General features: G+C 45.9%; 1 protein-coding gene across 8 annotated transcripts in view; it reads left to right on the plus strand.

Annotated features, from left to right (window-relative positions):
* The window catches only part of LOC129829826 (calmodulin-binding transcription activator 1-like), a 120,566-nt gene that overhangs the window by 48,582 nt on the left and 49,496 nt on the right, over positions 1 to 22,488 (plus strand). For 6 of the 8 annotated variants that reach the window (XM_055891768.1, XM_055891760.1, XM_055891761.1 and 3 more), the window contains exons 2-6: positions 133 to 286; positions 16,727 to 16,867; positions 17,340 to 19,639; positions 20,213 to 20,339; positions 20,651 to 20,785. In XM_055891768.1, the coding sequence (XP_055747743.1) occupies positions 133 to 286; positions 16,727 to 16,867; positions 17,340 to 19,639; positions 20,213 to 20,339; positions 20,651 to 20,785 (2,857 nt within the window). The remainder of the gene's footprint in view (positions 1 to 132; positions 287 to 16,726; positions 16,868 to 17,339; positions 19,640 to 20,212; positions 20,340 to 20,650; positions 20,786 to 22,488) is intronic. The other 2 variants (XM_055891764.1, XM_055891769.1) reach the window with 1 other exon arrangement.

Here is a 22,488-nt window from a genome sequence, read left to right on the forward strand (position 1 = left end):
ACACTTCCAGCTGGGTCTCTCTCTCTCTGTGCCTATGTGTGATTCCCATTCTCTCTCACTGTTACCAGACACACATCATCTGAGTCTGCTGACTAACCTAAGGTTCCCCTCCTTCTCCCCCTCCCTCTCCAGAACCCTGACATCGTGCTTGTCCACTATTTGAATGTGCCGGCCATAGAGGACTGTGGGAAACCATGCGGGCCAATCCTGTGCTCCATCAACACAGACAAGAAGGAATGGGCCAAGTGGACCAAGGAGGAGCTGATTGGCCAGCTCAAGCCCATGTGTGAGTATCTGACCTATCACATTTAGAGCACAGCACTTATTGAGAGCGCCAAGCCTTTTCAAAGCCTTATTCATTACAGGTGCAAGCTCTTCTCCAGGGTCTAGCCCTAAGAGCCCCAGACACACAGACTAAACACTCATGTCTGGGTCTTTAATAAGGCTTGGAGAGGTCTGAGCATTAATGTACCCACACGGGCTCTCTTAGAGACCTGGACTGGTTACTATGTTGTTATTGTGTTCCTGCCCTGCCTGGAGCTGTCTGGTAAACAGAGGTCACCTATCGCCCAGCCTAAGAGCACACAGCCCAGCACAGGACCTGGCCACCCATCCTCCCAGTCAGGCAGCACAGAGCAGAGCAGGCCCAGCACAGCACAGAGCTCTATTAATAAACACCAGTGTATGGGAGAAAGAGCATCTATAGTAACTCACCAGAAATCCTACACATCTCCCCTCTCTTAATTCAATTCCATTTTAATTAAATTCAAAAGGGTTTTATTGGCATGGGAAATATATGTTTACATTGCCAAAGCAAGTGAAATAGATAAAACAAAAAGTGAAATAAACTATCAGAAATTAACAGTAAACATTACCCAAACATTTCAAAAGAATAGATACATTTCACATTATATATTATGGCTATGTACAGTGTTTAAATGATGTGCAAATAGTTGAAGTACAAAAGGGAAAAATAAATAAACAAATATGGGTTGTATTTACAATGGTGTTGGTTCTTCACTGGTTTCCCTTTTCTTGTGGCAACAGGTCACAAATATTGCTGCTGTGATGACACACTGTCGTATTTCACCAAATTTGATTTATTTACGAATTCTTTGTGGGTTTGTGTAATCGGGGGGAAATATGTGTCTCATGTGGTCATTCATTTGGCAGGAGGTTAGGAAGTGCATCTCAAATTCCACCTAATTTTGTGGGCAGTGTGCCGTCTTCTCTCGAGAGCCAGGTCTGCCTCTCTCAATAGCAAGGCTATGGATGCTCACTGAGTCTGTACATCGTCAAAGCTTTCCTTAACATTGGGTCAGTCACAGTGGTCAGTTATTCTGCCACTGTGTACTTACTCTATTTAGGGCCAAATAGCATTCCAGTTCTCTGTTCTTTCCAATGTGTCAAGAATTATCATTTTGTTTTCTCATGTTTTGGTTGGGTCTAATTGTGTTGCTGTCCTGGAGCTATGTGGGGTCGGTTTGTGAACAGAGCCCCATGACCAGCTTGCTGAGCAGACTTATCTCTCTGTAGGTGATGGCTTTGTTATGGAAGGTTTGGAAATTCCGATGGCCTTAGAGTTCCGGCAGAACCGAACGACCGCCTCTTACAGCTGCCACTGAGAAACCAGGGGAGACTGAAGAACTAACACTGATTGCTAATTGCCTAGCAGAGGTGGAGAGCACGCCTCCCTGTAATAATTGCTGATTGCCTAGGAGAGGTGAAACCACTCCCCCTCCAATACAGCCACTGATTACTAAAACAAGTGACAAATTGCCCTGCCCCTTAATCCTGGTTGATGTGTCAACAACTATCTGCAAGTTATGAGCAGTCAGCAGTTCACACACCAAGTAGTCTACTGGGAAGACAGGCAGCACTTAAAGTAGATGGCCCTAGCTAGCAAAAAGACAGTACTAGACAATAACAGATAAAGACAAAAAAAATGATACATCTGGAGATATCAGGAGTCCTCTAGTTATAGAATGAAGCACCATACAGGGCAATGGGTTCTATAACTGATTCAAGTATTTTTTTTAAATGGGATATTGAATTTCATGTTCCTTTTGATGGCGTAGAAGGCCATCCTTGCCTTGTCTCTCAGATGGTTCACAGCGTTGTGGAAGTTACCTGTGGTGCTGATGTTTAGGCCGAGGTAGGTATAGTTTTTGGTTTGCTCTAGGGCATGGCATTTCTATTTGTGGTAATGGCAACTGGAAACATTTTGGAACACCATTATTTGTGTCTTACTGAGATTCACTGTCAGGGCCCAGGTCTGACAGAATCTGTGCAGAATATCTAGGTGCTGCTGTAGGCCCTCCTTGGTTGGGGACAGAAGCACCAAATCATCAGCAAACAGTAGACATTTGACTTCAGAATCTTGTAGGGTGAGGCTGGGTATTGCGGATTGTTCTAGTGCCCTTGCCAATTCGTTGATACAGTTGAAGTCGGAAGTTTACATACACCTTAGCCAAATACATTTAAACTGAGTTTTTCACAATTCCTGACATTTAATCCTAATAAAAATCCCCTGTCTTAGGTCAGTTAGGATCAAAACTTTATTTTGAAGAATGTGAAATGGCAGAATAATAGTAGAAATAGTAATAGAGAGAATGATTTATTTCAGCTTTTATTTCTTTCGTCACATTCCCAGTGGGTCAGAAGTTTACATACACTCAATTAGTATTTGGTAGCATTGCCTTTAAATTGTTTAACTTGGGTCAAACATTTCTGGTAGCCTTCCACAAGCTTCCCACAATAAGTTGGGTGCATTTTGGCCCATTCCTCCTAACAGAGCTGGTGTAACTGAGTCAGGTTTGTAGGCCTCCTTGCTCACACAAGCTTTTTCAGTTCTGCCCACACATTTTCTATAGGATTGAGGTCAGGGCTTTGTGATGGCCACTCCAATACCTTGACTTTGTTGTCCTTAAGCCGTTTTGCCACAACTTTTGAAGTTTGCTTGAGGTCATTGTTCATTTGGAAGACTCATTTGCGACCAAGCTTTAACTCCCTGACTGATGTCTTGAGAGGTTGCTTCAATATATCCACAATATTGTCCTACCTCATGATGCCATCTATTTTGTGAAGTGCACCAGTCCCTCCTGCAGCAAAGCACCCTCACAACATGATGCTGCCACCCCTGTGCTTCACGGTTGGGATAGTATACTTCGGCTTGCAAGCCTCCCCCTTTTTCCTCCAAACATAACAATGGTCATTATAGCCAAACAGTTCTATTTTTGTTTCATCAGACCAGAGGACATTTCTCCAAAAAACACTTTTTTTATGACGGTTTTGGAGCATTGGCTTCTTCCTTGCTGAGCGGCCTTTCAGGTTATGTCGATATAGGACTCGTTTTACTGTGGATATAGATACTTTTGTACCTGTTTCTTGCAGCATCTTCACAAGGTCCTTTGCTGTTGTTCTGGGATTTATTTGCACTTTTCGCACCAAAGTACGTTCATCTCTAGGAGACAGAACGCGTCTCCTTGCTGAGCGGTATGACGGCTGCGTGGTCCCATGGTGTTTATACTTGCGTACTATTGTTCGTACAGATGAACGTGGCACCTTCAGACGTTTGGAAATTGCTCCCAAGGATGAACCAGACTTGGGGAGGCCTTGGCTGATTTCTTTTGATTTTCCTATGATGTCAAGCAAAGAGGGACTGAGTTTGAAGGTAGGCCTTGAACTATATCCACAGGTACACCTCCAATTGACTAAACATATGTCAATTAGCCTATCAGAAGCCTCTAAAACCATGACATCATTTTCTGGAATTTTCCAAGCTGTTTAAAGGCACAGTCAACTTAGTGTATGTAAACTTATGACCCACTGGAATTATGATACAGTGAATTATAAGTGAAATAATCTGTCTGTAAACAATAGTTGGAAAATTACTTGTCATGCACAAAGTAGATGTCCTAACCGACTTGCCAAAACTGTAGTTTGTTAACAAGAAATTTGTGGAGTGGTTGAAAAACGAGTTTTAATGACTCCAACCTAAGTGTATGTAAACTTCCGACTTCAACTGTATATACACTGAGTGTACAAAACATTAGGAACATATTCTCTTTCCATGTCATAGACTGACCAGGTGAATCCAGGTGGAAGCTATGATCCCTTATTGATGTTATTTGTTAAATCCACTTCAATCAGTGTAGATGAAGGGGAGGAGATGAGTTAAAGAAGGAGTTTTAAGCCTTGAGACAATTGAGACATGGATTGTGTGTGTGCCATTCAGAGGGTTAATGGGCAGGACAAAATATTTAAAACAGTGTTTGAGACAGCGTATGAGAGTGTTTGGTAAAATGTCAGGGTTTGTCTGATGATAATAATCTTTTAGGGGCTTCTGAAAATCATTGCGAGAGTTGTTAATAGCCAGACTCCAGGCTGTATGTATGTGTGTGTGCGTGTGTGTGCGGGTGTGTACGTGCGTGTATGTTGGCAGGGGCAGGGCGGTGATGGTGAGTGATGTTCACATGGCTGATTATTGGTGATGGGACCAGGTAGAGAGTAGTGTGTCAGCAGCTTTCAGATGCACAGTGAGGGACAGATGCTCTGTGAATACAGACCAGCCAGCCAGGCAAGGCCCTAACACACACACACACACACACACACACACACACACACACACACACACACACACACACACACACACACACACACACACACACACACACACACACACGCTGGCCTTGATCACGAGAGCATATGCTCCACTATCGTTTTCTCCTTCACTGCTCCTCTGGCAATCAGTTTAGGAGTCACTTGAGCATCCCATCCACCACAGGACACTACATGACAGGATATATCAGTACAGGACAGTACAGGAAATGGACAGCTAACAGCGTTGCTGTGAACTACTGTATTCATTAGGTGTGGGGCATCATTTCAATTCCAGCCATTTGCAGTAATGCATGAAGTCATTACCTTTTGGGAGTTGTTGGGACAATGAGGGCCGAGAAGGGTGAGATGCCTTCTAGCTGATGGGCTACATGAGGCTACATGAGGCCACATGCAGTCAGCGTTCCAAATTGCACCCTTTTCCCTATATAGTGCACTACTTTTGACCAGGTCCAATGGCCAATTGAGACACATCCACAGAGCAACAACGCAGCCTCAGCCATTGTATTTACAATGGCGTTTGTTCTTCACTCATTGCCCTTTTCTTGTGGCAACAGGTCACAAATTCTGCTGCTGTGATGACACACTGTGGTATTTCACACAACAGATATGGGAGTTTATCAAAATTGGAATTGTTTTCGAATTCTTTGTGGGTCTGTGTAATCTGAGGGAAATATGTGTCTCTAATATGGTCATATATTTGACAGGAGGTTAGGAAGGGCCACTAGGTTTCCACCTCATTTTGTGGGCAGTGTGCACAAAGCCTGTCTTCTCTTGAGAACAGGGTCTGCCTACGGCAGCCTTTCTCAATAGCAAGGCTATACTCACTGAGTCTGTACATAGTCAAAGCTTTCCTTAAGTTTGGGTCAGTCACAGTGGTCAGGTATTCTGCCACAGTGTACTCTCTGTTTAGGGCCAAATAGCATTCTAGTTTGCTCAGTTTTTTTGTTAATTCTTTCCAATGTGTCAAGTAATTATCTTTTTGTCTTCTCATGATTTGGTTGGGTCTAATTGTGTTGCTGTCCTGGGGCTCTGTTGGGTCTGTTTGTGTTTGTGAACAGAGCCCCAGGACCAGCTTGCTTAGGGGGCTCTTCTCCAGCTTCATTCTCTGTAGGTGATGGCTTCGTTATGGAAGGTTTGGAAATCGCTTCCTTTTAGCTGGTTGTAGATTTTAACGTCTCTTTTCTGGATTTTTATAATTAGCAGGTATCGGCCTAATTCTGTTCTGCATGCATTATTTGGTGTTTTACGTTGTACACAAAGGATATTTTTGCTGAATTCTGCATGCAGAGTCTCAATTTGGCGTTTGTCCCATTTTGTGAATTCTTGGTTGGTGAGCGGACCCCAGACATCACAACCATAAAGGGCAATGGGTTCTATAACTGATTCAAGTATTTTTAGCCAGATCCTAATTGGTATGTCGAATTTTATGTTCCTTTTGATGGCATAGAAGGCCCTTCTTGCCTTGTCTCTCAGATCGTTCTCAGCTTTGTGTTACCTATGACTCTGATATTTAGGCCGAGGTATGTATAGTTTTTTTGTGTGCTCTAGGGCAACGGTGTCTAGATGGAATTTGTATTTGTGGTCCTTGCAAATAGATATTTTTTGGAACACCATTATTTTTGTCTTACTGAGATTTACTGTCAGGGCCCAGGTCTGACAGAATCTGTGCAGAAGATCTAGGTGCTGCTGTAGGCCCTCCTTGGTTTGGGACAGATCTAGGTGCTGGTGTAGGCCCTCCTTGGTTTGGGACAGATCTAGGTGCTGCTGTAGGCCCTCCTTGGTTGGGGACAGAAGCACCAAATCATCAGCAAACAGTAGACATTTGACTTCAGATTCTAGTAGTGCGAGGCTGGGTGTTACAGACTGTTTTAGTGCCCTCGCCAATTCGTTGAAATATATGTTGAAGAGAGTGGGGCTTAAGCTGCATCCTTGTCTCACTCCACAGCCCTGTGGAAAGAAATGTGTTTTTTTTTACAATTTTAACCGCACACTTGTTGTTTGTATACATGGATTTTATAATGTTGTATGTTTTTCCCTCAACACCACTGTCCATCAATTGGTATAGCAGACCATACCAAATTGAGTCAAAGACTTTTTTGAAATCAACAAAGCATGAGAAGATGTTGCCTTTGTTTTGGCTAGATTACTGTGTACAGGGGGAATATGTGGTCTGTCGTACGGTAGTTTGGTAAAAAGCCAATTTGACATTTGTCCATTGGATAAGTTTCTCAATTTCTTTCTTAGGTTTTTGCATTCTTCGTAAAACCATTCGTCATTGTTGTTCATTTTCTTCAGTTTGCTGTTTGAAATGTTTTGATTTGATAGGGAAGCCGAGAGGTCAAAATACTGTTTAGGTTTTCTACTGCCAAGTTTGCACCTTCACTATTACAGTGAAAAATGTGTCCAGGAAGTTGTCTGAAAGGGATTGAATTTGTTGTTGCCAAATAGTTTTTTGTTAGGATTTCACACTAGTTTCATTCCATCTATAGCATTTCTTAATATTATTAAGTTCCATTGGCTTTGATGCCTCATTATTGAGTATTCCTCTGTTCAAGTAGATTGTGATTTTGCTGTAATCTGTAAATGCTCTGAGAGACTCTGGTTTGAGGTCAGTGATAAAGTAGTCTACAGTACTACTGCCAAGAGATGAGCTATAGGTGTACCTACCGTAGGAGTCCCCTCAAAGCCTACCATTGACTGTGTACATACCCAGCGTGCAACAGAGCTGCTGACCCGTTTTTGTTTGTTATGTTGTCATAGTTGTGTCTAGGTGGCATATGGGGGAGGGAATGCTGTCACCTCCAGGTGGGTGTTTGTTCCTCTGTGTGCTGAGGGTGTCAGGTTATTGTCCAGTTCTGGCATTTAGGTCGCCACAGACTAATACATGTCCCTGGGCCTGGAAATTATTAATTTCCCTCTCCAGGATGGAGAAGCTGTCTTCATTAAAGTATGGGTATTATTGTGGGGGAGGTATAGGTTGCACACAGGAGGATATTTTTCTCTGTTGAGATCATTTTCTTTTGAATTTCTAGCCAAATGTAAAATGTTCCTGTTTTGATTAATTAAATAGTGTGTTAGGTCTGCTCTAAACCAAATTAGCATACCCCCTGAGTCCCTTCCCTGTTTCACACCTGGTAGTTTGGTGGATGGGACTACCAGCTCTCTGTAACCTAGAGGGCAACCAGTTGGTTCATCTCCTCTATACCGTGTTTCTTGTAGCATGACAATGTCTGTATTTATGATTTCTTTGGCCTAAAGTCCAGGTTCCTGCTCTTTAGGCCAAAGGCAAATGACCTCAGGCCTTGGATATTCCAGAATCTCTCTCTCCCTCGTAGAACAACCAGGATATAAACATCAGCTGTAAGGTAGAGCGACAGTGTCACCTAGTGGTGTGTTGATAGAACAGCCTCTCTCCCTGATCATAGGGACATAGAGGGGTGGAGGCGAAGTGCACAGCAGCATTATATTATATTATCTATGTATTATTTAGCTGTGTATTATTCAGCTGTGAATAATACAGCAGGCCTTTTCAAACAGTACATTCTCCCCAGAGTGACTCATGTCTTACACAAGAAGCTATGGTTCATCAGCAGATATACGCAGGTGTTTATTACTGTATACGGGAAGGATAGAGTATGTAGTCTAGCACTAAGGATCTCGGAGGGAAAAGGAAACACTTTTACTCCTCTGAAGTATAACATGTAGGCCCACAGAGGAACAGGCTGGACAGAGTCCCATTCCCTACCCTCTATCGTAGCTACAAACCTTCAGTTTAACTAAGTACTGTGCAAATTAGTAAGCTCTGGGAAACTTTGAAGTATGTTTTGATGTTAAGCAATGTATCATGCTGCCATTGATATGCATGTTCGCTTAAGGCTTTGAATTTGAAGACTGCAAATTGACCGCAAGAATCGCAAACAGATTCAATATTTGACTAAAACATAATAATTTCAAACCTTTCTTATATTATACGATCACATATATACTGAGTGTACAAAACATTATGAACACCATGACATAGACTGACCAGGTGAAAGCTATAATCCCTTATTGATGTCACTTAAATCAGTGTAGATGAATGGGAGGAGACAGGTTAAAGAAGGATTTTTAAGCCTTGAGCCAATTGAGACATGGATTGTGAATATTTGCCATTCAGAGCGTAAAGGGGCCAAATAAAATGACCCGCGGCCCGCCAGTTGAGGAACCCTACTCTAGACATGAGTTATTCTCTACACATAATGTCCCACTGCACAAAGTCTTTGACATGTCTAATAACACAGAAAACCAAGTAGCAATTGAGATGATATGGTTCACTGGATCCTAGTCTAGCTGTTTGTGTTGTTCTGCCGACAAAAAAAGCTGAGACACACACACACACTACATACACACAAACACTCAACATGGCCTTGTCTGAACTGGTCCTTCCCCAGCCCTAGGGAGGAGAGAGTCAAAGATGAGGGTTGAGGGTTGGGCTGGGGGTCACAGCGTGGGTTCTCTGCTATGAAAGGGCAGATAGGCCAATGAGAAAGCAGCAGATGAGCCAGGCAGCTTGACTCACGCCCCTCTTCTGATGCAGTAAACAAGCAGGAGCCCCGGCCCAGTGATGCTCCAACCCTAGCCCCAGCCATGGAGTCAGTCAGGCCCCGAGCTTGCTGATAGGCATGGCAGTGCAGGGAAGTGGGTGCATGGCATCATATCCCAGTCAGTGCCCAGTGGTGCAAAGAGAATGTGATGTGATCTGTGTATCCTGAAGACAGGCGCTGCTCATCAGGCCGCATCCCTTACATGCATGGTCGTTCCGGATGATGACACAGGAATTAGCTGGTTGTGATGGTGGTAGTGATGCTGCAGGACGGAACAGAACCTTGTGGCTGTCAGAGAACAGGGGAGGTTTAAACACAACCCTGAGTAAGGAGGGAAGACAGGCGGATATGTCACACACACACACACAAACACACACTCCCACATATACACACACAAACAGCTCAGACCCCCGAGGGTGAGGCCAAACCAGGCAGGAGAGCATATACTGAGCTATGACAAACCCTGGCAGACTGGCTTGGGGCATCATTCAGAGCCATAGTGAGGCAGGATTGTTTGGACTAGCGGCAGTGGGGGTACATAGTGGATTTAAGCGGCAGCGTTGAGCTGTCACTCTGAGGTCTGTCAAAGCTCTGAGTCAGCTCTCTACTATAGCTCTGCTCTGGCTTTGTCACGAAGGGGGAACCGTTTCAGGACACCTTGCATGACAACAGTCTCTTATCCCCATATTACTAATGCCTGCATCATCATAACAGATGTGTTACTGAGATAACAAACAGTTATGAGGTCAGACAGGTCATATGAATATGTATCTAATTCACAGGGAAAGAGTAAAACAACAGATACATACATTATTTTTATTTTTTTTAATCTGTGTGTGCATTACTTATATCAAAAGGTTGGCAGTTCCTCATTAAAGTCCTGTAGATCAATTCATTACTCCCTTTTTGTTTCCAAAGCTCTACTACACAAGCTTCCAACTAACCTATAAAAGAATGAGATACCAAACCCACTCACATGGTTGGTTAACTCTTCAGATTCCTCGGGTCTGCACGGAATTAGCTACATCTGCTTTTAGTTTTCACTTCCAAAATGCATTACATTTGGATTCCCTGGTGCCACTAGGGCAGTTTAAAATCCTGATGATAAATGAGTGCACCGAGGTGTGCAATTGTTTTTAGTGATTGATTTAATAACTTGTTCATGATGGCTGTGATGTTAGGGATGTTCTAATGTAATGTAGTTGTTTGTTTACTTTATGGTCTCAGGGCACCATTGAAAATGAGACCCTGGTCTCAATTGGGCTCCCCTGATTAAATAAAAGGTAATAATATTACAGTTATGTTTATTGTCTTTGCCATTCCTAATCTGAGCTCATGTTGCCAGGTGTCATTAAAAAATGCGACCCTCCCCTCCCCCCTCTTCCCAACATTACAAATATGTTCACATGACCCTCCCCTTGTACTGTAAAATAAATTGCACACCCTCCCCTCTCATAGAATTAATTCAAAATAATGTTTTTAACCACAAATACTGTAGCGACCCTATGTTTATAAATGTGGATATCGACTTTTCCGCTTCAGCATGCTTTTGTGGCCCAGTTGATGCCACGCAGGGCTACGGGCCAGGAGGTTGAGGCTTCGTCAAACACCACAGACGAGCTCACTCTCCCTGCCTGTTTCATTACACTACGATCAGAGCCATCTGCAGACAATGATCAGCTAGAGGGATTTCAGATTTTCAAGATTTTGATGCCATATTTATAATTATATAAAATATATGCAACGAATTGTCCACCAATAGGTTTCTGTGCCAATGCACCACACAACCAATAAACAAAGCATACTGACTTCGGGCACTTTAATATCATGGTTTGTGTTTTCAACACCACAATAAATAGACTATGTCAATCTCGACAAAAACAACTAACATCTCTCTCTACCTTGTAGTCTTACCCAGTATCGGAGGCTTGGCTTGACAATCTCCCAATGTTATTACACTTTTTTGTGTTTTGTAACAGAATGGAAAGAGTTTTGAAACTCTTTCTATTCACCAAATGACCTCTGCGCAGTTTGGATTGATTGATTGATTTTATTTGTCAGTAAAAAAAAATACATATACACACAAAGTACAAAGATTTTTAAAGATGACCGGGATCAATAGTTGGGGACTTGTTTCCATTGTGGTCCCTATTTTTAACATCAATACCGCGGACGCTGACGTCTTGCTCCCAGACATGCTAAACACCTTCTTCGCCCGCTTTGAGGGAAACATAGTGCCACCGACGTGGCCCACTGCGTGGCCGACATGAGTAAGTCATTTAAGCATTTTAACCATCACAAACCTGCCTGCCCAGCCGGCATCCCTTGCTGCGTCCTCAGAGCATGTGCAGACCAGCTGGCGGGGATTGTTTACGGATATATTCGATCTCTCCCTATCCCAGTCTGTTGTCCCCACTTCAAGATGTCCACTATTGTTCCTGTACCCAAGAAAGTGAAGGTAACTATTATAAATGACTATTGCCCTGTAGCACTCACTTCTGTCATCATGAAGTGCTTTGAGAACTGGTTAAGGATCATATCAGCTCCACCTTACCCGCCATCCTAGACCCACTACAATTTGCATATTGCCCCAACAGATCCAAGGATGATGCAATCACCATCACACTAAGCACTGCCCTATCCCACCTGGACAAGAGAAATACCAATGTAAGGATGATATTCATCAACTACAGCTCAGCCTTCAACACCATAGTGCCCTCCAAGTTCATCACTAAGCTTGGGGCCCTGGGTCTGAACCCCGCCCTGTGCAACTGGGTCCTGGACTTCCTGACGGGCTGACCCCAGGTGGTGAAGGTAGGCAACAACACCTCCGCTACTCTGATCCTCAACACGGGTGCCCCACAAGGGTGCGTGCTCAGCCCCCTCCTGTACTCCCTGTTAACCCATGACCGCATGGACATGCAAGTCTCCAACTCAATCATCAAGTTTGCAGACGACACAACGACTAGACAGCCTACAGGGATGAGGTGAGGGCCCTGGTGGAGTGGTGCCAGGAAAATAACCTCTCATTCAACATAAAACAAAATGAAGGATTTGATTGTGGACTTTAGGGAACAGCAGCAAGAGCACGCCCCCAACCACATCGACGGGCCACAGTGGATAGGGTGAAAATCTTCACGTTCCTTGGTATGCACATCACTGACACCCTGAAATGGTGCAACCTCCGGAGGCTGAAGACGTTTGACTTGGCCCCTAAGACCCTAACACACTCCTACTGATATACCATTGAGAGCATCCTGTCGGGCTGTATGGCAACTGCACTGTCAGCAACCGCAGGGCTCTCAAGAGGGTGGTGCAGTCAGCCCAACACATCACCGAGGGCACACTGCCTGCCCTCCAGGACATCTACAGCACACTGTGTCACAGGAAGGCCAAGAAGATAATCAAGGACCTCAGCCACCAAAGCCACAGCCTGTTCACCCCGCTACCATATAGAAGGCGGTGACAGTACAGGTGCATCAAAGCTGGGACCGAGAGACTGAAAAACAGCTTCTATCTCCAGGCCATCAGACTGGTAGATAGTCATCACTAGCAGGCCTCTGCCCTGAATTTTAGTCACTGTTACTAGCCAGCTACCATCCGGTACTCTACCCTGCATCTTAGACACTGCTGCCCTATGTACATAGTCATTAAACACTAGTCACTTTCATAATGTTTACATATAATACTGCTGTACACACCTTTCCTATTCATATACTTTCCATAATCTTAATACACACCATCATATACATATATTCCAGACTCTTACACTGCTTGTTCTAATATTTCTATATTTCTTCATTCCTTTCTTTTCTATTTTGTGGATTTCCGTGTATTGTTTTGTACTGTTAGGTATTACTGCATTTTAGAGCTAGAAACATTAGCATTTCGCTACACCCACGATAACATCTGCCTAATATGTGTACGCAAAAGTACGTGATAAATATGTACTGCATATAAAAATAACTTTAGCGATTATATTTCCATGTACCAAATGAAAAAATACAAGTTAAATGGGTTTCCGTCACACTTTCAACTCTACTTATGGTTTTCTCACCCAAAGATTGTTGCGTCATAAAGATTGTTGCGTAATCTCGCTGTTGGCTAGAGCGCATTTACATGATGAGATTAATATGGACAAAATAGCGAGATTATTTTAATTGTCAAACGGCAGACAAGCATAGAGGATCACGTCACCAGAAAAATACCCTAGATATTTGTTGGAAAGGAGCATCAAGCTCATCACCTTGCACTTTCACCACCCTGTGAAGTTCATAACATATTTAACCTGTAGACCAATAAACTGCATGCTTTCCCGACAAATCGTGGGAGGACCACACATGTCATCGCGTGACTCCTAAGTTAACTTTAACATGATAGTTATTATATAAATATTTGCACATAAAAGCGTTTCCACCGACATTTCTCACATAATTCATTTTACCGACACAAAAAGATCTCACCTTGTCTAGCGTATTTTGTTTTGTCGCCATTTGTAAAGTTTACCGAAAAATGATCTCTTTCCATCAGGCCTGTCTTTACATTTTTTATCTGACATGCATTTTACTGGCATAAAAAGTTTGGATGGAAACCTGGCTATTATAGGAGGCTGCAGCCTAATGGTTAGCGCGTTGGGCCAGTAACCGAAAGGTAAAGGTAAAAATACCCGCAGTTAACCCACCGATCCCAGGTAGTTCGTCATGGTAAATAGGAATTCGTTCTTAGCTGTCTTGCCTAGTTAAATAACACAAACTGTTAAGCCATTTTGAGGATGCTAGAATTATGTTTTGGACTAACGCATGCCTACAGGAGACTGTTGAAGTAACCCAATCAGGCGAAAACATTGTGACTAGTTGTGTGCCGTATAAAAGGTAATACATTTCACAAGTTAAATGATACATGTTTAGGCTATATTGAAGAGTTAGGCTCTAGGTGCGCGAAGAATAGCCACTTGGATTGGAGAGGAGGCACAGCGCATGTTAAACTTTCCTGAATGACTGGTCCTTCCGGGAGCATATGTGGCCACATTATTATAGGATGACTTGGGAGAATGATGATCTGTAACAGACGGCGCATCTCAGTATCAGAAGTAAAAATACTGCCAGACTGGCCTGCTAACTAATCCAAATGGAATGAAACATTCAAATCACAGGTCTTTTGTGCCGTTATTCAAATTACATTTTCACTGCAGCCTATAGTACACTTTTGTACACACTTGAAAACAATAATGCTAGGTACGGTAATTGTATTGTCCTTAAACAAGATCAATAAGGGAGTGATCTGCCAGCATTGAAGTGAAAGCACCCTGATTAGCTTTCTCCTTGTCTCTGTATCTCTCTGGAGCAGCGTTCTAATTTCTCTCTCTCTATCCCTCGCTCTCTCTCTCTCTCTTTCTTTCTTTCTTTCTTTCTTTCTTTCTTTCTTTCTTTCTTTCTTTCTTACTCTCTCTCGCAAGCATGCACACACACACACACACACACACACACACACACACACACACACACACACACACATACACACACACACACACGCATTTACTCCCTCTCTTCTGCCTATATAACTGAGGGAGGTAGCGAGGCGTGGGAACCAGTATTAGAGCTGCCTTGATTTGTTTGATATTCTAAATGTGCCCCACTTCAGAAATATTACCATATTTTTTGTTTTCTGGTTGAGAGCTGTTGGCGTGGCAGCAGCAGCAGTAGTCACGTGTGATATTATAGGCCTTATGCTTGTGCTAGCAGCATCACTATCATCCTGATGAGAAGAGGAGTCTGACTGCCAAGCCTGAGCTAGGGAAGCAGTGAGAGCTATTAGGAGGTGCCAGCGAAGTGTGACTGGAGCAGGCCAGCCAGAAAGGCAGGCAGGAGTGGAGTTGTGAAGGAGAATTACTCTCTTCTCTTTCCTTCCTTGGCTGCAGCTAGACTGTGTTCCCCTCTAGTGGTTTCCCCATTACAGCCAGAGCAGAGGTAGAGGCAGCACAGGGGGGAATGTCACCTTCATAAGCACTCACATAGCGGGAGCAGAGGGAAATACAATGACACAGAAAAGCCAGCAGGTTTACTCCATGCTGCTTGTGTGCTTGGCTACTTCTGGAAGTAGTGGTGTACAGTACGGTTGGTGGGGCAACACAGGGAAAGAGTTAAGACATTGCTCAGTAATTCTGTGTTGCACAAGCACACTGTGGTGTGAAGTGGGATAGTTGGGGATGGCATGTTACAGGGTGCAAGTAAGGGGTGTAGAAGTGATAGGATTCAGTATGCGTATGGGTGGGTTAGTAGTGTACAGTGTATTAAGGGGGTGTATGGGTGGGTTAGTAGTGTACCGTGTATTAAGGGGGTGTATGGATGGGTTAGTAGTGTACCGTGTATTAAGGGGGTGTATGGGTGGGTTAGTAGTGTACAGTGTATTAAGGGGGTGTATGGGTGGGTTAGTAGTGTACAGTGTATTAAGGGGGTGTATGGGTGGGTTAGTAGTGTACAGTGTATTAAGGGGGTGTATGGATGGGTTAGTAGTGTACAGTGTATTAAGGGGGTGTATGGGTGGGTTAGTAGTGTACCGTGTATTAAGGGGGTGTATGGGTGGGTTAGTAGTGTACAGTGTATTAAGGGGGTGTATGGGTGGGTTAGTAGTGTACAGTATATTAAGGGGGTGTATGGGTGGGTTAGTAGTGTACAGTGTATTAAGGGGGTGTATGGGTGGGTTAGTAGTGTACAGTGTATTAAGGGGGTGTATGGGTGGGTTAGTAGTGTACAGTGTATTAAGGGGGTGTATGGGTGGGTTAGTAGTGTACAGTGTATTAAGGGGGTGTATGGGTGGGTTAGTAGTGTACAGTGTATTAAGGGGGTGTATGGGTGGGTTAGTAGTGTACCGTGTATTAAGGGGGTGTATGGGTGGGTTAGTAGTGTACAGTGTATTAAGTGGGTGTATGGGTGGGTTAGTAGTGTACCGTGTATTAAGTGGGTGTATGGGTGGGTTAGTAGTGTACAGTGTATTAAGGGGGTGTATGGGTGGGTTAGTAGTGTACAGTGTATTAAGGGGGTGTATGGGTGGGTTAGTAGTGTACAGTGTATTAAGGGGGTGTATGGGTGGGTTAGTAGTGTACCGTGTATTAAGGGGGTGTATGGGTGGGTTAGTAGTGTACCGTGTATTAAGGGGGTGTATGGATGGGTTAGTAGTGTACAGTGTATTAAGGGGGTGTATGGGTGGGTTAGTAGTGTACAGTGTATTAAGTGGGTGTATGGGTGGGTTAGTAGTGTACAGTGTGTGGTGGTGATGGGGAGGGGGCTGTATTAAATATACTTATTTTTGGACATTTACATTTTAGTCATTTAGCAGATACTCTTATCCAGAACGACATACAATTAGTGATATATATATATATATAGGTGGGTCAGTAGTGTACGGTGTGGTGGTGTGCAGTGAGCGGGTGGTGGTGGGGAGGGGGGCTGGCGTGGCTGGCTGGCTGGCTGGTGGTAGTGGCTGTCTGGCTGACGTCTGTGTCTCCTCCTCTCTCCCGGCAGTTCATGGCATCAAGTGGACTTGTAGCAACGGGAACAGCAGCTCTGGCTTCTCAGTGGAGCAGCTGGTGCAGCAGATTCTGGACAGCCACCAAACCAAGCCACCTCCCCGGACCCACAACTGCCTCTGCACGGGCACCCTGGGTAAGGGGGAGGGGATAGGGGGTAGATACGGGCAGGAGGATAGGGGGTGAGAGAGAAAGGAGAGATGGGTAGGAGAAGTCAAAGGACAGAAGGCAGGGAGAAGGAGAAGAGGTTTAAGCTCATACATCATGCTCAGAGTGAATGTGAAAGTGTCAGGGTCATGGCTCTCTTGTTTTGGATTGAAAAAAGTTCAAATAATATCAAAAGGAACACCAATCAATCAAATGATTACTTGAATTACTTGGATAATTACATGTGTTTCCAGGTGATTTGTTTAGGTACAGAAGTACAGGCAGTATTCTTATTGGTATTGTATGAATTCTGATGAGCTGTTGTAACAAGTCATTTAAAGCCTTCCCACAGAATTAGTTTGTGTCACCGAGATTCACTTCTACATTCTTTCTAGATGATTGATGACTTATGCTGTATTTAATGCTATCTCTGAGTAACCTCTCGTTCCTCCCTCTAACAGGCGCAGGGAGCAGCGTGCATCACAAGTGCAACAGCGCCAAACACCGCATCATCTCCCCCAAGGTGGACCCCCGTGGAGGCTACAGCAGTGGTCACTCTGAGGTCCAGAACAACGACGTGTCCGAGGGCAAGACCGAGCACAGCAGCCATGGAGGAGGGGGTGGAGGAGGAGGGAAGAGCTCAGGGGGAGGAGGGGGTAGCGCCAGAGAGAAACGCAATGGAAAGGTCCACAAGCCTGTTCTCCTGCACCAGAACAGCACAGAGGTGTCCTCTACCAACCAGGTGGAGGTCCCAGACACCACCCAGAACTCCCCTGTGTCCATCAGCAGTGGCCTGAACAGCGACCCAGACATGGCTGACAGTCCCGTGGTGACGGGCTTGGGCCATGTAGCCGCCGTCATGTCTCAGAGTGTCTTCATGTCCGAGGTGACCGGAGACCCCGTCTACAGCATGTCCCCCACAGGGGGCCCCAACACCCACCTCATGGGCCCCGACGCAGCCTCCCAGGGCCTGGTGCTGTCCGGTGTTGTGGCAGACAGCCACAAGTTTGCCTTCCCCAGCGGAGGAGCTAGGGAGGGGGGAGCAGACGGGTTGTCCATGCTGTCTGCAGCCGGGGTATCTGAAGAGCTGGTCCTATCCAGCAGCCTGGATAACGGAGGCATGAAGATACCTGAGACCACCATGAACTTCGACCCTGACTGCTTTCTCAACAACCCCAAGCAGGGTCAAACCTATGGGGGCAGCAGGCTGAAGGGGGACGGCAGCTCCTCCTCCTCCTCCTCTTCCTCCAACGGCACCAATGGCAGCATGCAGCGCTCTCCCTCCATGTCAGACTCTGGATACAGCTTCAACTCTGCTCTGGTGAAGAACATCAAGACGGAGGACATGTCCTTCGAGCAGCAGCTGGCCACCGAGCAGGGATACCAGGTGGGGTTGGTGGTGAGCTGTGGAGGAGGTGTGTCTTGTTCCTCTGGGGCAAGTTCAGCACAGAGCTCCCTCGGCCTGACCCCTGCAGGCTCTCTGCTGCCCTCTGGAGGAGGCCTGAGCCCCAGCACCACCCTGGAGCAGATGGACTTCAGTGCCATCGATGCCAAGCAGGACTACCCGTCCGGGGCTGGGACAGTGGGCTATAGCCAGCCTATAAACAGCCCCCACCTCTCCCACCAGAGCCACTCGCCCAGCTTCTTCCTCCAGGACACCCAGCAGCCCGGCCAGGCCCAGCAGGGCAGGTCCTCCATGGGCCAGAAGACTCACCTGATGGAGCACAACTCCCACGACTCCACAGCCTACATGAGCCTGCAGGTGGTCAAGACGGACTCCCCTGGCAGCAACGGCCATCTCCACCACCACCACCAGAGCCACCAGGGCCAGCATAGGGCCAACTGCAACGGGGGCTCCCCCACCGAGGGGCCAGGGCAGGGGCCTGGGTCTCTCCAGCTCCTGCAGTACCAGGGGGGCTTCCCTGGGCTGGGGCCGGAGCATGAGGAGGTGGTGGGTCTGGAGCAGCCAGGCAGCGTGAGCTCAGGCCAGGCCGGGGGAACAGAGAACGGAGAGGGTCTACTGAAGCCTGGGGATCACCTCCAGGCCTGTGGAGGAGGCAACCAAGAGGGAGGAGGTGCAGAGCACTACCTGCAGCAGGCCAATGACGGAGGAGGAGGTCAGGGAGGTGGAGGGAAAGGAGTGGCCATGCACAACGGAAATGGCGTCAACAATGACGGCAGCAACCGCTCCCAGCAACAGCAGCAGCTGCAGCCCCTCCTCCAGGGGGCCGGGATGGTCCAGGGCCTCTACAATACCGTGGGCCACCACCAGGGCCTGGGCGGAGCGGGCTCCAATGGGGTAGCAGGAGGGGGAGGCATGGAGATCAGCCTGGACCACTTCGACATCTCCTTCGGGAACCAGTTCTCTGACCTTATAAATGACTTCATCTCTGTGGACGGTAGTGGAGCCAACATGACGGCCGGAGGAGCCCTCTACACCCACCAGCTGGTGGGCAACCACGGCTCAGATGGCCAGGCCACACCTAGCGGAGCTCCTCAGCAGGACCAGGAGGACGGAGGTGTAGGAGGGGCCCGGGGAGCAGGATACAGCCCCTCAGAGCTTTGTCTCCAGCCCTGCTGCAGCCCCCAGTCGCTTGGTGGAGGTGCCGGGGGTGCAGTGGTGGAGCCAGGCTCCCTGGCCTACATGCATGTGGCGGAGGTTGTGTCAGCAGCCGTGGCCCAGGGGGCTCTGGGTATGCTGCAGGCCACTGGGAGACTCTTCGTCGTCACTGACTACTCCCCTGAGTGGTCCTACCCTGAGGTGAGCCTCCACCACACTGTTAGTGCATGTTCTCCTCCTTTAACTATCATTATACTCCAATTTAATTACTAAATAGTGTTATATTGTCATTTTAGTCAGACAGAGTTTTTTTTACTCCTACCAACAAACATACATATCAACATAGTTTGAACTGTAATATCACTGTTCAACCACCGGATGGCAGCGCAATAATGTAATGTACAGAGAGCGTAAGTCTGTGTAACGCAATGACACTGTTCCACCACAAGATGGCGACCACTTTGGTCAGTCAGAAAAATGGCTGTAAAATCATGGTCCAACCACAGGATGGCAGCCCAGTCAAATATACCACAGAGACAATACAAGTCTATGTAATGTCAATGACACTGTTCACCCACGAGATGGCAGCCCTTTCACTAGATTTCATGCAGTTTGAGGATACATCACTGTGTGATCATGTTATTCCTACTGCTCTCCCCTAGATGGCAGCATTACATTAAATAATAGCCCAAATCACACTCGCTCCCTCATATCTAGTATAGATTCAGTTTATCCATTTCCCGCTCTGTGAGTCTGTGTGTTTATCTGTTCCAGGGAGGAGTGAAGGTGCTCATCACTGGTCCATGGCAGGAGGCCAGCTCTAACTACAACTGCCTGTTTGACCAGGTCGCTGTCCCTGCCTCTCTCATCCAGCCGGGGGTGCTGCGCTGCTACTGCCCAGGTAAGACTGGCCTCACTGGCCTGGCCTGCCACACCTCCTGTATCCTTCCACCACGGTCGACTAAATACACAGTCTATTTATTAGGGATATCAGTCATTTTCTTTTAGACTTCTAATTTGGTTTCTGGAGATCAGCATACATTACATGAAGGTTCCTCAGTTGGGATTGTGTCTCACTGGACACTGAGATGTTTTAAGAAGAATAGTATAATGTTCCTAGGTCTACAGGGGTTAGGGTCAAGAGTGTTAGAGTTGTAGCAGTTATCAGTGAAGCGTCTGATTCAGACTCTGTCTGTCTGTCTCTGTCCACAGCTCATGACACTGGGCTGGTGACGCTGCAGGTGACAGCCAGTAACCAGATCATCTCTAACTCAGTGGTGTTTGAGTACAAGGCCCGCGCCCTGCCCTCACTGCCTTCCTCACAACACGACTGGCTCTCACTGGACGGTAAGAGACAGTCTATCTGCCTCTGACCTTTCTCTGTCTCTCTCGCTCTGTCTATCTCCCTCTCCCTCTGCCTCGCTCTCGCCGCCTCTCTCCCTCTCCTCTGTATCTCCCTCTTGCCTTCTCTCTCTCTTTCTCTCTCCCTCTCCTCTGTATTGCCCTCTTGCCTTCTCACTCTCTCTCTCCTACTCTCTTTCTCCTTCTCTCTCTCTCTTCCTCTCTCTCTCAAGTATGAAAGCAGCAGTGAGTCAACTCCATTAGATCTTGGGTTCAGGTTGTGTTACAGGACATTGGAGAGCACATGTCTTGTCCTGTGTCTTTATTGTTTTCTAATGTCAGGAAATGTCAGAATCAATAGTTGCCTTGAATCAACTGTAGTAGAAACTCAGTTAATTTGGGGTTTGATTTGACTATAACCATGAAGTGCACCAGTCCTTGTCCTGTGTCTTTCAGAGGATGCTATTATGTTCTGATAGACTTGTCAGGATCAATATCTAATAGCTGTATTGAATCACCTTCATTAGAAATTGAGTTGATCTTGGACTTCTATGACATACATGAGTGTATGTTACTGGGCACGCATGGAAACTGTGATTGGCTGCACAATGAAGACTAGGACCCAAGGGTTTTGCTGCAGGAAATCTTGTGAATTAGTATATTTAGACTAATGGTAGGGAGAGATGGAGTAAGGCACTACAGGGATGTTTATCTCTGTGCTCATGTTGGTAGGCACACGTAGGTGTATATACCAGTATGTGTGTGTGCTTTCCCAGTGTGTGTGTGTGGGGAGTGGGGGGGGGGGGGGGGGGCTCCACAGTTGCACACTTACTGCAGTGTCAACACGACTGTGCATTGACAGGATAAAGTAGGGCATGGTGAGGAGAGGGGAGGCCTGGAGCGAGCGAGCGGGCTGACGGGACAGCTGCATTGCAGACGGCCCTTGAGGGAGTGGGAGTGAGTAATCAGGAGTTGTCGGCTCCCAGGCAGGCGTTGCACGGTGGAACCAGTGTATCCCTCCGCCATTCATTCATATGGTAAACTCACTCTCTCTCTGCCTCACTGGCACATTCACAGGACCAGTTTAGGAGGGGCTAAGCTAAGGAGCTGAGGAGAAAACACAAGTCTGATCTGTTCACCCATTCCCCTTTCCCACTCAGTGGCTTGATATTGGCTTGGCAATTGTTTTGGTAATGGTTTTGGCTTGTGGTTGCATTTTGATGGTTATTTTGGCTTGTGGTTTAATTTGGAATCATCTCATTTGCCATGTATGGTAATCATTTACTAGATGTATTTTCTCAATCTGTTCATGTCCAAAGGTGACAGGTTTACTGCTGACTTTTCAGATGTATGCCTATGTTGCCTAATACTTGTCCTGATGTCACTAATAAATACTACATGGTGTTTATAAATTAATCCTGCTCACTGAACAGAAATATAAATGCAACATGTAAAGTGTTGGTCCCATGTTTCATGAGCTGAAATAAAAAATCCCAGAAATGTTCCATATGCACAAAAAGCTTATTTCTCTCAAATTGTGTGCACAAATATGTTTACATCCCTGTTAGTGAGCATTTTATCCTTTGTCAAGATAATCCATCCACCTGACAGGGAAATAAAAGACCACTCTAAAATGTGCAGTCATACAACACAATGCCACAGATGTCTCAAATTTTGAGGTAGTGTGCAATTGGCATGCTGACTGCAGG

The sequence above is a fragment of the Salvelinus fontinalis genome, chromosome 31 (assembly GCF_029448725.1).
Source record: "Salvelinus fontinalis isolate EN_2023a chromosome 31, ASM2944872v1, whole genome shotgun sequence".
NCBI lineage: Eukaryota > Metazoa > Chordata > Actinopteri > Salmoniformes > Salmonidae > Salvelinus > Salvelinus fontinalis.